Genomic DNA, 13271 nt, shown 5'->3' on the forward strand with positions numbered 1-13271 from the left:
GCCCAGCAGAATCGCGTGGTTGGTTTTACCAGATGCAGTTGGTGTTGTGAGAAACAGGTTTAGCGTCCCGACCCCGGAGTGAGATGCTAGTGCCCGACTCGAGCGGTCGGTGATCATGCGCCCTTAATTGTTAAGCATCACCAGGCAGATTCTTCCGCCCTGTTCTCGCTGTCTGGAGGTGTTTTCTCCTCTTCTGTGAGCCCTGGTGCAGAGCTGCGCCTCGCTGAGCTGTGCAGCAGTCCGCTCCCATCATCGCACTCATTACCGCATTTGACAGCTCCCAACAGCTAGGTTCTTGACATTTCCTTGGCTAGTTATGATAAGAATGCGAAATTATTACAGCATGAATGAGTTGAACACGTCTCATAGCCATCTTGATAACCTTTCAGATGGTGATCCGCAGCGCCTCAAATGGTATGATGCTCACGGCGCCCACCAGTCCGTTCTCAGTCTTTGGAATCTCAACACCAAGTGTATCACCAATCGGGCTCAGACCTCCGTTGTCGATATCGGGGAGAATGCTGCGCACGTAGTTCCACATCGTGCTAGGAACTATCGCAACCACGTGGTTTTGTCCATTGACCAGTTGCTCCGTAATATCAGCAACAGGATCGGTCGGATCCAAGTGATGCAGACGCACTTCGTTGACTTCCAGTGTAATCGCATTCAAAGCCGGCGAGAACTGGATATATGCGCCAAGTGTTGCATTGTTGGCGACTGCTGAGGCAGGTGGCCAGGTGAAGTTCGCAGAGTAGTAGCCAATGCCAGAAGTGTTTGTCGCGGCTGGGATCTCTGTCCATGAGATCAAGTCTTCTAGCTCATGGGTTGTGTTGCGCTTAATGGCGACCGTCGCAGCATCTGTCATGTCCTCTGGAGCCTCCCAGTGTTCGAGCACAAGCTGCCATGAGTTCAGGTTGAACGCATTAGGAGCCGCGCTTTGATGGCATACCTTTCTGCCGGACGACAGAACAATTGTCGATGACGCTGAGGCAGCGACATGGAAGATGATGGCATCCTTCTCCGCCCTCTGTCCCAAAACATCTGCTGAAAGTTCTGTAGCGTAGAGTCCTGGCGTCTGAACCTCTTCAAGCGCATCATCAAGAAAGCCGATGATCTTGGTCTGGTTGCCAGTGAGTCCTAGCGGGATAACCGTCGACAGCCCTTCAGTTCTGTAGTGCAAAACCGGCTCCTGAGTACCGGTCCAAGGATCTAGGAAATGAGGGGCCCCAAGAGACTGGACGATGATCTCCCCAGAAGCCGGACGGGTATCTCCAAAAACATAAGCATAAGCTGCTCCCCTGGTTGGCTCCTCTCTCCAGGTGGTGTACCAGGTGCCATTTGTTCGAACACCCACGCGTGGTTGTAAACCAAGTGAGCCAAGTTTGGCGGCAATATCCCCTTCATCAACTTGATAAACGTTCTCTAGAAGAATGAATTTTTTCATCGCCGCATCGAAGGAGCTGGTTTGGTTGGCCGTCTTGCTTCCAGAGAGATATTGAACAGGGGTGCCGCCAGCTAGGATGATTGGCAACCCAGCTTTGGAAAACTCGGTGATCTCCAAAAGAGATGGGTAAGTAAGGTTTTGAGACCCAAGTACTACCATTGCTTTGAATCGTGCGTCGTCTGGAGCGAGCAGTCCGTCGCGAACGTGCGCTTGAGGCAGGGCGAAATTATCAGGAGACAAGTACGTGTACGACCATCCTGATCAACTCGTCAGATAGTAAACGACTTATCAATGACATCTGAACTTACCTTGGGAAACCAAATCTTCTTCGTGGTATATAGTTGCTGCATTTGGATCCGATACACTTTGCTTGTTGTAGAAAGCAACATCAGTACGCGGAATCCCCTTCTGCTGGATATGCTGGACCCGAGCCATGTAGTTCAAGGCGGCCTTCAGCCCATTGTCCCAGTCAGGTCGCTTCGGTGAATACAGGTCAGAAACATAGTATCTAAACGCAGTATACCCGGGCCAAGTTGTCTGCGGGTAGTTGCCCGAGTAGGCCTGTCCATGTATCACAAACTGGTTGACGCCACCTGACACAGCTCGGTTCATCATGAAGAGGAGTTCCGGGATGGCAAGACTGTATGGGCGGCCAAAAACGGCACCGAGCTCGTTTGAGATGACGTTTCTCCTCGCCAAGTTCGCCGGTCCCGAGAACTGTCGGTATCCATCGACGTTGTCGCGCCACTGTAAGCTCTCGCACTCGGGGGCGTCGGCGAAGGGGATCGACGCTTCCATATCCATGGGCATGTTGTACGAAACCTGTGCGGACAATTCGAGGCCGAGAGTATGAAGCCATTCTGACAGAGTAGCCAGGTACTCTTGGTATCCTTCGGCAAGTGCAGCTCGGTAGTCGTTGACATAACCTTGGCCTCTATCTTCGGTGTCTAGGAAACATCGGGTATGACCAGGCTCCGAACTCTGGAGGTTGATGTTGTTGTTGGCAAACATAATGAGAGGCAGATAGGGCTGCATTCGATATCCAAACTTCTTGAGGAATCTCTCAGGCAGAGTGCGAGTCCATGATATGTTGGAACGAATCTCCATGCTGTCTTCCCATCCTGGAGAATCAGGTCAGTCATGAACAATCGCAGTACCAACTACTTTCCTGCAACGACTTACCATAGTGGCCTACTTCCATCAACAGATCTTTGATATTGTCGACGAACATGTGCTGCTCCCAGAAATCCCTAACAGTCAGGGCACCCGCGGCGCTGAAGTGATCCACGACATAAGAGCCGTTATCCCATATCGTGTCTGTTTCGTTCGACTCAGACTCAAACTCAAGGTTCTTGTTGCCTGAAAGCTTTTGATAGAAGAAGAACAATTCTTGATCCGGCTCGCCAGACGAGGCGTTCAGAAAACTAGCATTCATCTCTCCGGTAGGGGAGATCGAAGGAGTGATGTCGCGGAGAGAGTTGCTCTTGAGCACCAGCTCTTCCCACCAGATTTGCTGCATACCAATGGCTGATGTGACATTCTGAGTCACGTTCGTTCGAGCTAAGACGACAGCAGAAACTGCAGCAACAAGCTCGCCGGTTCCCCAGCCTGGAATGGTCCCGTTCAAGTCGTTTCCACCCGCAATGGTCCTCGTCTCAGCAAACTAAAATGTCTTTTGATTAGCACTCTAGGTCTCAGAGATTTCGAGGATTTATGTTAACTTTAACATCGACACTGACCAGATCCCATTGAAGCCCCTCATCGCTTGGATGAGCGGGTACGCCCTGTCCTTGGTTGGGACCAAATGAGAAGTCCATTCTCAAGCCCGCTTCTTGGTGGGCTTCCAGAGCGGCAAGAAACAATTTGACATGTGCCGGGGTCCCAAAGCCAGCTGTAGACCAGTCGACTCCTTCAGGCGGTGGGCCAAGTGAGCCACCGTAGTTGTAGAAAGGGAGGAATTCGACACCTCCAGATCCGATGCTCCCCGCAGATGTGATGTCCGACTTGACTGCCTCGACATCAATACTTCCGTCCGGAAGCCAGTACCTGAACCTTGGCCTTTGGGTAGAAGGAGGATCGACAAAGTCATCGTGAACCTGCGAGTGAGAACGAGCCTGGCAACTGCTTGCCAGCAGTTCGAGGATGCCGAGCAAGAAACCTATGTGACGCATTGCTTCAATAACGAAACGAGTAGCATAAAATACTCAGAAACTTGACACTGATTAAGGCTAATGGATCAAGCCTTAGAGTGTTTGCTGCATGATGGCGATGGAGCTGCTTAAGAACGTTCAGGTTGTCATCCATGTTAGTCTTGCCTCTTGGATGCCTGAAAGAGGGGCTATTTGGTATTCTCGTCGCCTCGGTCGAAATACTGGCGAGCCACTCGAATAATTTCAAGGATACTGCCGCACCTCGGTATTTGCTGGACGGGTTGACAACTCTCCAGCTAGTGGGTGAGGGGCAAGTTGCGTACGAATACGCGTATAAGATGGATTTTTTGAAGTAACACGGCTATGCTGCCCATACGGCCGGTCACGTCGATCACTGCCAACAATGTATGCATTGATGCGGGGAAATGCAAGATCTCAACATACGCGGAGAAGCGCATGCATGATAATATCGGAAATTTTCAGTCGGTAGTTGGCTTTGCTGCGGTGAGCGAACTATTCGAAATCACCCAATACCTACAACGGCAATTTCCTGCGTAATGTAAGACAGCATTTATTTTTTTTTCTTTACGCTCTATTGGAAAAATCACAAAATATCATTGATCTGAAAACAATGAGACTAATCCTCAATAATCTTCCAAGTATCCGTCGTAGCCCCCGTGAATAGCCTCACCCTCGCAAGGTCGAGACCTTAACAAGAGATACTGCTATATGTTAAACCATGCAAGGCAAGATACCTATCGCCCACTCCAAACCGTCTGGAGAAGTCCACAACGTAAGCGGGGGGTGGACACTGTGGCGCCAGCATGACCTTAATTCCCATTAACTCTAGCTCCTTCTTGAGGCTCAGGCTCATATTCGCCTCGCAAACCTCGATAATGACTTCCTTCAGGTTCGGCAACTTGACTTCTCTTTCTTTCACATAGCCTTCAAAGAAGACCTGCAAACATTTTCTGAGTTTGAAGACACCGTCCGGGGTGGGCTTCATGCCTTGAAACTGGAAATGGACCTTCTCGAGGGAGGTTGGGAAAAGGTCAAGCGCTCGTACGTTTACGGCTTCTCTGATACCTGATGCAGAACGATGATAAAAGTTGTAGGGTGATCTGAAGTTTGAGCCCAAGAGCATGAATCCGTCAATATGTAATGACTTTAGCTTCTTGAAGCCTTTCATGTTTGTGGGCACCTGTCCTGCTGTGTCCCAGTTCTTCATCATCCATAAAGACAGATCTTGCAGGGTATCGCCAGCGCATTCCATAATTGTGTTGATCATACTCCAAGAGTTGAGATTGATGCCCCAATCATCGAACTTGGGATCGTGGGCATAGTGAAAATATTTGAGCTTGGGCATACGAGACAGAAGCTCCCGCATTTCTCTGGAGCCGAATGAGCAGCACAAAAGCTCCAGTCTCTCTAAGAGAGGGCTATGCTCAGTATATTCGGAATGAAAAGGAAACCCGGTCTCGGTCATGAGGCTAAGACAGCTGCTAACGAACGCCTCACGAAGCGAGCCGATGGCAAGAATGGGTGTCTTATCCGTCATCGCTTTGCGGCTGTATTTTCCAGGTCCCGAAGGCAGAAGAGTTTCCAGTCGAGACAGACTGGCATCTGCGATAGTCGAGTCATTAGCCCGTCGCACGATTGCGTCAAAGACAGGCCAGATGCAACGTTTTGCATAATAATACCGGGCGTTGTCGTTGGTCTCAAATCTCGGATAAACAGACAAGTTATCTGGTAGCGCCACTTCCCGCACGTTTGGGAGTAGAGTAAGCAGGAAAACGTCTCCATAGTTGCCTACATTCCAGAGCATTGCACGCAACCACAAGCTCGGATCTTGGCCGGCTTCGATGATATATGGAGAATTATGCAACAAGTCTCGCATGCCACTGATGGTGTCGTCGTGCTTGATGAAGGGAAAGTGAGGCTCGCCGTGATCACGATAGTCCGCAGGTTCGGCGTCAACTTCACGCGGGACATTCTCCCAGGCATCGTTATGCCTCAGGTCCGCCTTTATGATGTACCGAGAGATGATCGGATTGCGTACAATTTCCCCAATCAAATCGAGCGTACTTGTCACTTGGATGCCAGTTTCCGTCGTGACCGGATCCCAATGACGCTCACCGGGCCCCCTGAGCCAAATGCCAAGGTTAGCATCTCGAAACTGGCTGCATGAAGAAAAGAAAAGAAAAACAAATCTTACCAAGGGTCATCCACCCTTGTGTACCGCGAGAATTCAAAGCGCCGATATCGCTTGCGAAGATGATTGTGGCCTTTAAGAAAAGGCTTGCTTGCAGCGTACAACGCTCTGCATGCGAGTGCGACACTTTCGATGGACTCCGGGATGGTCCCCTGGATAATGAACTCCACAACTTCGAGAGGGAGATCAAGTAAAGCCATATTGCTTCGAATTTCTTTCCAAACTCGATCAAGAATCGGTTCTCTGCCGAACGGGCTTTTGCCGATGTAAAGACTGGAGGGAAACTCTCATTAATGCTGGGTTAGATGTGTCCTCCACCCCGATAGATATATCCCATTGAAACACCCTGATAGATCGTGCCCCAAGCGACGAAAAGGGTTGATACGGTGGCAACAACCTCTTTTGCCTCGAACGCCACGACTGCCTGGAATCTTATTTGAGCAAAGTTTTAGACCTCAAAAGCAGCAGCTTTCCAGGTGTTCACAGGCAGAAGTAGATCAAAACCTCCATCTCTCAGCACCATGCTTCTTAGGCAAATACCGAAAGACCTGTCGTTCGTAAGAGCGGTACATGTATTTGGTCACATCTTGCTACTAGCACGTTGACATCATTTTAACCTTGCCTCAAAAAGCCCTCAAGCTCTTGTCCAACACGTTTCAATCATCCCCCGTACGGACAACTACCGAGCGAGGCTTCTGAATAGGAAAGAGCTCAATAGATAACAAAAGCCGAGTTAGGGAGCAATCTTGGCATCATGGTTATCGTATCTCACTGTGGATCGATCCATTCATGGACAGGAAAGGGGCTCAAAATGGTTGAGTTGTATTGAGCAGTATGGAGAAAGGGGCTCGGATTTCTAAACATGCGCAAGCTTTCGTTTTCTTTTGACCTAATTCGCGTATTTTGCAAGGCTGCGCAACTCCTGCAATTATGTCTAGCCACTTACAACCCTTTACTCTCCTTAGATTCAAAAGATTACTGAGAAAACACCTCAGAGCCCGTTATTATTCTGGCTGCATAGCCCAAGCCGCCCAAAGCGATTGCATAGCAGGTTCATAGAAGCCCCATAGCCGCACTTGGAAGTACTCTCACGTGTACAGCATCTTTGGCCTTGACCGTAATGATGCTACACCAGGGAATTCATACGCGATTGCATGCATGTTGTGGACGAATGAAATTCTTCACGAATACTTAACTCACCTCAGTTTGAGTCAACGCAGGAGGCTCTATCATCCAGCAAGACCACGGAAACCGCGGAGACCATAGCCAATGTCCGAAGAAAGCGAGGTTTCAGTGACGTTTTCGTCATAATTGCGGGCTCACATGCCTTTCACTTCGCAACTTTCTTCATCGTCTCGAAATAAATAGCCTGTGTCCCGGTTTTGAATAGAAAAAACACCTACCAACAACAACTTACCAAGTTCTTCGCGCATCCACCAAGAATAGCGACACTTGAGCTAAAAAGAATTCAATCTGCGACGGGCGCCCGTCTTTGCGGTTCATTTTGCCAAGTCGTGGATGTTGCGGGGGATGAAACCTGCGCAAGGACGACTGCAGAGTGCCATCGCTTCGACCGAAAACCAGGGCATCAGGTCACATTTAAATCACAGGGCGGATTTAACCTTCTGGAAGGTGCTGACGGAGTCTCCTTGTGCCTAATAATTGCTGAGAATCCACCTGGAAATCCTTGATTCCACGGGACAGGTCGTGCGTGAGTGGGCAAGCGGTCGGGTACCTGGACTAGATTCGTAGATCAATATGTTGCTCCCCTGGCCAGGTTTCATTAGTGTGGACACAAGCAATACCGCCTTGCCCACACCCACGGTTTGATCTTTGAAGATGACAGCAGGCAGTTGGTCGGTCGCTTGTCAGTCCAGACCGCTTGGCAGCGGACATGAGATTGCAGTTGCCTTCTTCGCCATGGTCGTCCGCTATTCGCTTTCCTCATTCGCACAAAGAAGGATGAACATGCGTCTCGGTCGGTGAGGCATCGGTCTGAACTCGGGACTTTGGAGGGGACGGTCGCGGGAAATTCCCGTGGCCCACAACCGTCCCGGGCATCATGTCCGATGAAGGAGCGTTATCCACCGGATCCGTCGACTGCCATCGTGGTCCGAAAGGCGCTTTGGGGGCTTCGGGCGATCGGCGGTCGACCGAGATCGATTCGGGCTCGCTAGGCGTTATCTCTCGGTTGTCCGCCCGTTCGGAGCTGTGAATGGAATCAGAATAGTACTCCGTACCGATAGATGTTGCAACGAAAAGATGGGCTTGCCGATTGAGTGCAACTATAGACATGGAAGTGAAAAGAGCTCCGGGCGGGATATCCAATTCCGAGCCACAAAGTTGGATCGCACGCCTGGAAGTATGGATCTTGCGATAGAAGCGATGGGTCTGGCGATCCCGACGCACTCCCACCTTCCAAAAGAATTGCTCACCGCACGGTGATAATCCGGGTTGAGCAATATATGCATGGGCTATGAGCAATATGTCACCTTGATTGTCTTTCATATGCGTAGGGCGTCGGGGATGATTGACAAATAGCGCTTGACTGCAAAATCGACCAGCACTACTGCAGAGTTGTGGTTCTGCTTTGAAGATCATCGGAGAAGGGTGATGTTAGTTCTTTGGTACGGAACGGGAATGGAACTTGACAGAGACTTCGAGCTTCTCTCTCCAGTTAGGCACTGATGACTCGAGACAACATAACGAATAAGACATAAACATCAGGCGGTAACACAGAAAACAATAGTCGTTGTCTGTCTTGCGCTGATCTTTGTCATCAAGATCCGCAAGGCGAGTCAATCCCCTCGTTCTCGGTTGGGGTAAAGAGAAGAGCGGAAAAGCTTGGCTGGCTGCCTCAACGCGACTACGTCGCAGCAGTCGGCTGCCACGGAACTCGATGTCACTTGGCAAATGGCAGTGCCTCACGTGGCCTTCGGATTTTCTAAGACTTCTCTCTTAGACAAAGTCTTGTCTCTCAGCTCAGCCACGATGTTGTGTCGCGTCCCGGTCGCCACCTCTGCCCAACGGAAACAAACTGGATCCGGAAGGTCGTGGACGGTGAACTTCATCGTGCGCGGTGAGCTAGCTGGACCGCGATAAGTCCGGACTGTCAACACCTTTCGGAGTAGCACCCATGTCGAGGATCGGGAGAATTCGCGATAGAATGAGCGGGATTTGGTCAATATGACCCAGCAGAGAATTCTTTTTGATCATTTTTCCACGCTCGGAAAAGCCCCCAGTGAGGGAAAAGGATGGAGTTGTCAAGCCAAATTTCGCTTTGGAGATACGTCATTACTGATTAGGTAGGTAACATTGGAATCGGGCGGAAATGTGACCTACTTCTTGTGTCTGTGTCTCGGGTGAGGCATATCCCTGTTCGTGAAAAGAAACTTCAGAAATGTTTTCAGACACCGGACGATTCAAGCATGATTTTCACTCAACAACAAACAGAAAACAAACAATTAGGGGGAGCAGAGGGATGAACGACAAAGCCCAATAGACCGGACCTTGGGACTTTCGGAATAGAGCTACACGTGGGTTGCTTGACATGAGCAATAGGAGGACAAGTTGGGATTCTCTTGCTTCGTTCTGCATGGCAACGGAACTCGACCGAGCTGTCGAGGCCCAGATCATTTTCAATCGGGGCAGCAGTTTGTCCGTGACGTGGGATTCTTCAAGGACCGGGCCAACAGTCTCATCCAGACTTCCGGGACGAGATTGGCAGAGCCACAACCAACAACGCTCAATGTCACCACCCGCGCGCTTGTCCACAGCGGAGTCCATTCCTCCCTCGCGTAGCCCAGAGGGCGGGCTGTCACGACTTGGCTCATTACTTGGCTGAATTATTATTCAGCCACAGCAGCCCGTTATTAAGCTCGCAGGTCTCCTGCCAGGGCGAGTCAGTTCCCCGTCCCATCCCTGCGTCAGAATGTCAGGGGAAGACCAGAAGACCAGGAACTCACAGTTAAAAAACGTGAAACTGGCTCCATCCCGTCTTGCGTCCATCAATTTGATACGTCAGTTCAGGGATCGAAGACGGTACTTGACGGTCCACCACCTCAGATCTGATAACGGTCTTCACCCCGGATTAGGAGACACTGTTTAAACCGTCACACTTGGCAGCGGGCCAGCGTCGTCTATCTGAGTTCGAGCCATCGCTGCAATCCCTCCGTCACTCTCTCGTGACAAGACACTCAAGCTTCCGCATTGGGTCCCTGGAGCGACCCGCCCGTCCAAGTTTGCTTAGACTACTGCGTACCGAGTACCACCCCGACATGTCCGAAAAAAATTCAAGACAGCCCGCTTGCCAAGAGCTGTCTTCCCTGGATGCAGACTGCTCGGGTCTTCATGCGATGGGAACATGCTCTCATCCCAACTGGCAACATTAGACGGGGCTTCCGCGCGCGCATGTGTCCACTGCTCAACAACACAACACCCATGGCGCACGTCATGGAGCTGGGGACTTGGGTGCAGACGCTTGTCCCGCTGCTCTGCCCGAATGCGGACGCGAGCCAGGACTGGAGCTTCGGAGTGATGCCAAGGTCATGAGAATTATAGTAAGGGGAGGGGGGCTGAAAAGCTCGACGTAGTCGTGTTATGCTTGGGTGATAAATAGCCTCGTAGGGCCGCGCTGTCTTGCTGATCCGAAGATCTCCTTCATCGCATCCGTGCTAACTGTCACTACTCACCACTATTCACTCTTTGTCAGACAACATGCGCGCTGCTATCATTACCGCTCTGGCGTCCGGCGCCATCGCCGCCCGCCCGTTCCTCAACGAGCCGGATACCGGTATCGATGGCGTTCTGCCCGACCTGAAGGTCGGCACTCTGCCCGAGCTCGCCGACATGGTCGGCCTCCCCGACTTCGACTTCGCTGCTCGCAACTACCTCCCCCTCCAGAACTACACCTACTACCGCAACGGTGCCGCTGGCGAGTGGTCGTACCGCAACAACCTCGAGGTCTACAACCGTTACCGCCTCCGCCCCCGTGTCATGGTTGACATCACCAACATCGAGTCTTCCCTGAAGTAAGTCTGAGCTTTTCCGAGCACTTGGGACGAACTGTTTCCACGGCTGCGCATATCGTCATATCAAAGACTTACATGCTGACTCGCGCAGCACCACCATCCTGGGACACAACTTCTCTGCCCCCTTCTTCATCAGCCCCTGCGCTCGTGCTGGCTACGCCCACCCCGATGGCGAGCTCAACCTGATGAAGGCCGCCGGCGCTGAGAACATCCTGTACATGCCCTCTCTGTACGCCTCCAAGACCATTGAGGAGATCGCCGCCGTCAAGAAGGAGGGTCAGGTCGCTTTCCAGCAGATTTACCTGACTGCCAACGACACCGAGACCCAGGCTCTCTTCAAGCAGATCGAGGACTCCGGTGCTCAGGGTGTTGTCTACACCGTCGACTCCGCCGCCGATGGCAACCGTCACCGTGCCGCCCGCTTCGGTGTTGGCTCCGCCGACTCCTCCTACTCCTATATCACCTGGGACGAGTACCACCGCCTCGCCAACATGACCAAGCTCCCCTTCATCATCAAGGGAATCATGAGCGTCGAGGATGCCGAGGCCGCCATTGAGAACAACGTCCCCGCCATCATGCTCTCCAACCACGGCGGTCGCCAGCTCGACGGCTCCCCTTCCTCCCTCGAGGTCGCTCTTGAGATCTACGAGAAGGACCCCGAGATCTTCAACAAGATCGAGATCTACGCCGACGGTGGTGTCCGCTACGGTGTTGATGCCATCAAGCTCCTCGCCCTCGGTGTCAAGGCGGTCGGTCTCGGCCGCCCTTTCATGTTCGCCAACGTCTACGGTGAGGAGGGTGTCACCAAGGCCATCCAGATGATGAAGCACGAGCTTGCCATTGACGCTGCCAACCTTGGTGTCCCGGACCTCAAGAAGATCGACGCCAGCTACGTCAAGTGGACCCCTAACAACTGGTACTCTTAGATGTACCGGGAAGACGGGAGATATTGAGGAGATTTGGCCATGGGATTCGCATGACATACAATGATACCACTTGAGTGCTGTACATACATTTCCTTTCTAGCTGCACATAGCTTTTACCCGCAAATGGACACTCCTCAAATCAAAATTTCTTTGTTCAACTTCGAATGTCATTGACTAGCGGACTACACCTTGTGACTTGAATGACGTTGGCGAAGTTATTAAATGTTTCTATTGTCTGTTCAATGAGAGAGTTTTGTTCTCAGACTCTTTCACTGATCGTAAAGAACAACATCTTTGGTCGCTTTACTTATAAATGAGCCTGCGATGCTTCCCTCGACTCAACTTCAGCCATCATCTCTAGCAGACAACCACCGACTCGATCAAGCCAAAACATCCATTGAAACAAAAACCACTACCAAACACCTCATTCCCATCAAAATGTGCACCACTACAGTTATCCTTCACACTTGTGCCAATTGCGGCAAAGAGATCTGCCGCCGTCTGGATCGACTTACTACTTGTCCGTTCCGCATGCTCCCCCACCCTAGCTGCACTCACCACGACACCAAGTACCGCACTTACACCAAGCTCTGCTCTCGATGCCACCCTGCTTGTGCCTGCTTCACTGACGAGGAGCTCGCCAAGATCCTCGGCACCGATGTGCAGACTTGTGATCTTGCCAAGTGCCGTTGCGTCAAGAATGTCCAGAAGACTAACAAAGATGAGAAGCAGTAGCAGGATAGTAATGATGGTTCTTGGTGATGTTTTGGTAAGTTGGAATTGAGTTGTTCCTGGAGTCTGGGGATTGGGGGCGTTTCTTGTCTCTGCTGTAGTTGAATAAATCGTCACCGTGTTACAACATTGAATGGTTACACCTCTCCAGATTTCGACTGATTCCCGCGAGTCAGAGCGGCTCTTCTAATTAGGCCACTACATGTAATTATCTTTACCATGTGTTCAACAAGTGGTCTTCTCCATATGCAAGCGGGTGGACCCACGAGACAACTCGGAACCCTAGGTCTGGCCTGTCTGCATCTTAAGCGAAACTCACGACACCTTAAAATCACCAAGGGCCCTATGGCGCAACGGTAGCGCGTTCGACTCCAGATCGAAAGGTAAGCGTCTTATCCACACCACTTTCCAATGTCAGGCAACTAACCAAAATCCGCCGAGTAGGTTATCCGTTCAAATCGGGTTGGGGTCATACAAAAGGGCTTCGGCGCATATCTTTTGCTCTTTTTGAAGTTGGTGGTGAGTTCTGTTAAGATGTTGAACCTTGGACCACGATACCTAGTTCATGTTGCGAGCGTGGGCGAACAGGGCAAAAGAGGAGGATGGTGTTCATAAAAGCTATCTGGGCTTGATATAATAAAATCAAGTGATTGATGAAAAGCGCCAAGAAAGAAAAAGATATGGAATCTCTCATTTCGAGTCGTTGATTTGACTGCATTTGGTACCGGATGATCACGCCCAGTTCCACGAAAGCTTCAAGGATGCAGAACTGGAAAG

The 13271-nt window shown here is 51.0% G+C and overlaps 3 protein-coding genes across 3 annotated transcripts; 2 read left to right on the plus strand and 1 right to left on the minus strand.

Annotated features, from left to right (window-relative positions):
* Positions 1-385: 385 nt before the first annotated feature.
* On the minus strand, positions 386-3615 carry CkaCkLH20_09572 (uncharacterized protein; the record flags this gene model as incomplete). Its single annotated transcript, XM_038892287.1, has 4 exons — positions 386-1701; positions 1753-2565; positions 2627-3107; positions 3184-3615. The coding sequence occupies 4 exons, from the start codon at positions 3613-3615 to the stop codon at positions 386-388; spliced, it is 3042 nt and encodes a 1013-aa protein (XP_038742523.1).
* Positions 3616-10522: 6907 nt separating this feature from the next.
* Positions 10523-11762, plus strand: CkaCkLH20_09573 (FMN-dependent dehydrogenase; the record flags this gene model as incomplete). The annotated part of the gene is made up of 2 exons (XM_038892288.1): positions 10523-10836; positions 10928-11762. The coding sequence occupies 2 exons, from the start codon at positions 10523-10525 to the stop codon at positions 11760-11762; spliced, it is 1149 nt and encodes a 382-aa protein (XP_038742524.1).
* Positions 11763-12200: 438 nt separating this feature from the next.
* Positions 12201-12497, plus strand: CkaCkLH20_09574 (uncharacterized protein; the record flags this gene model as incomplete). Its single annotated transcript, XM_038892289.1, has 1 exon — positions 12201-12497. The coding sequence occupies one exon, from the start codon at positions 12201-12203 to the stop codon at positions 12495-12497; it is 297 nt and encodes a 98-aa protein (XP_038742525.1).
* Positions 12498-13271: the final 774 nt, after the last annotated feature.

Source organism: Colletotrichum karsti (genome assembly GCF_011947395.1).
Source record: "Colletotrichum karsti strain CkLH20 chromosome Unknown Scaffold34, whole genome shotgun sequence".
NCBI lineage: Eukaryota > Fungi > Ascomycota > Sordariomycetes > Glomerellales > Glomerellaceae > Colletotrichum > Colletotrichum karsti.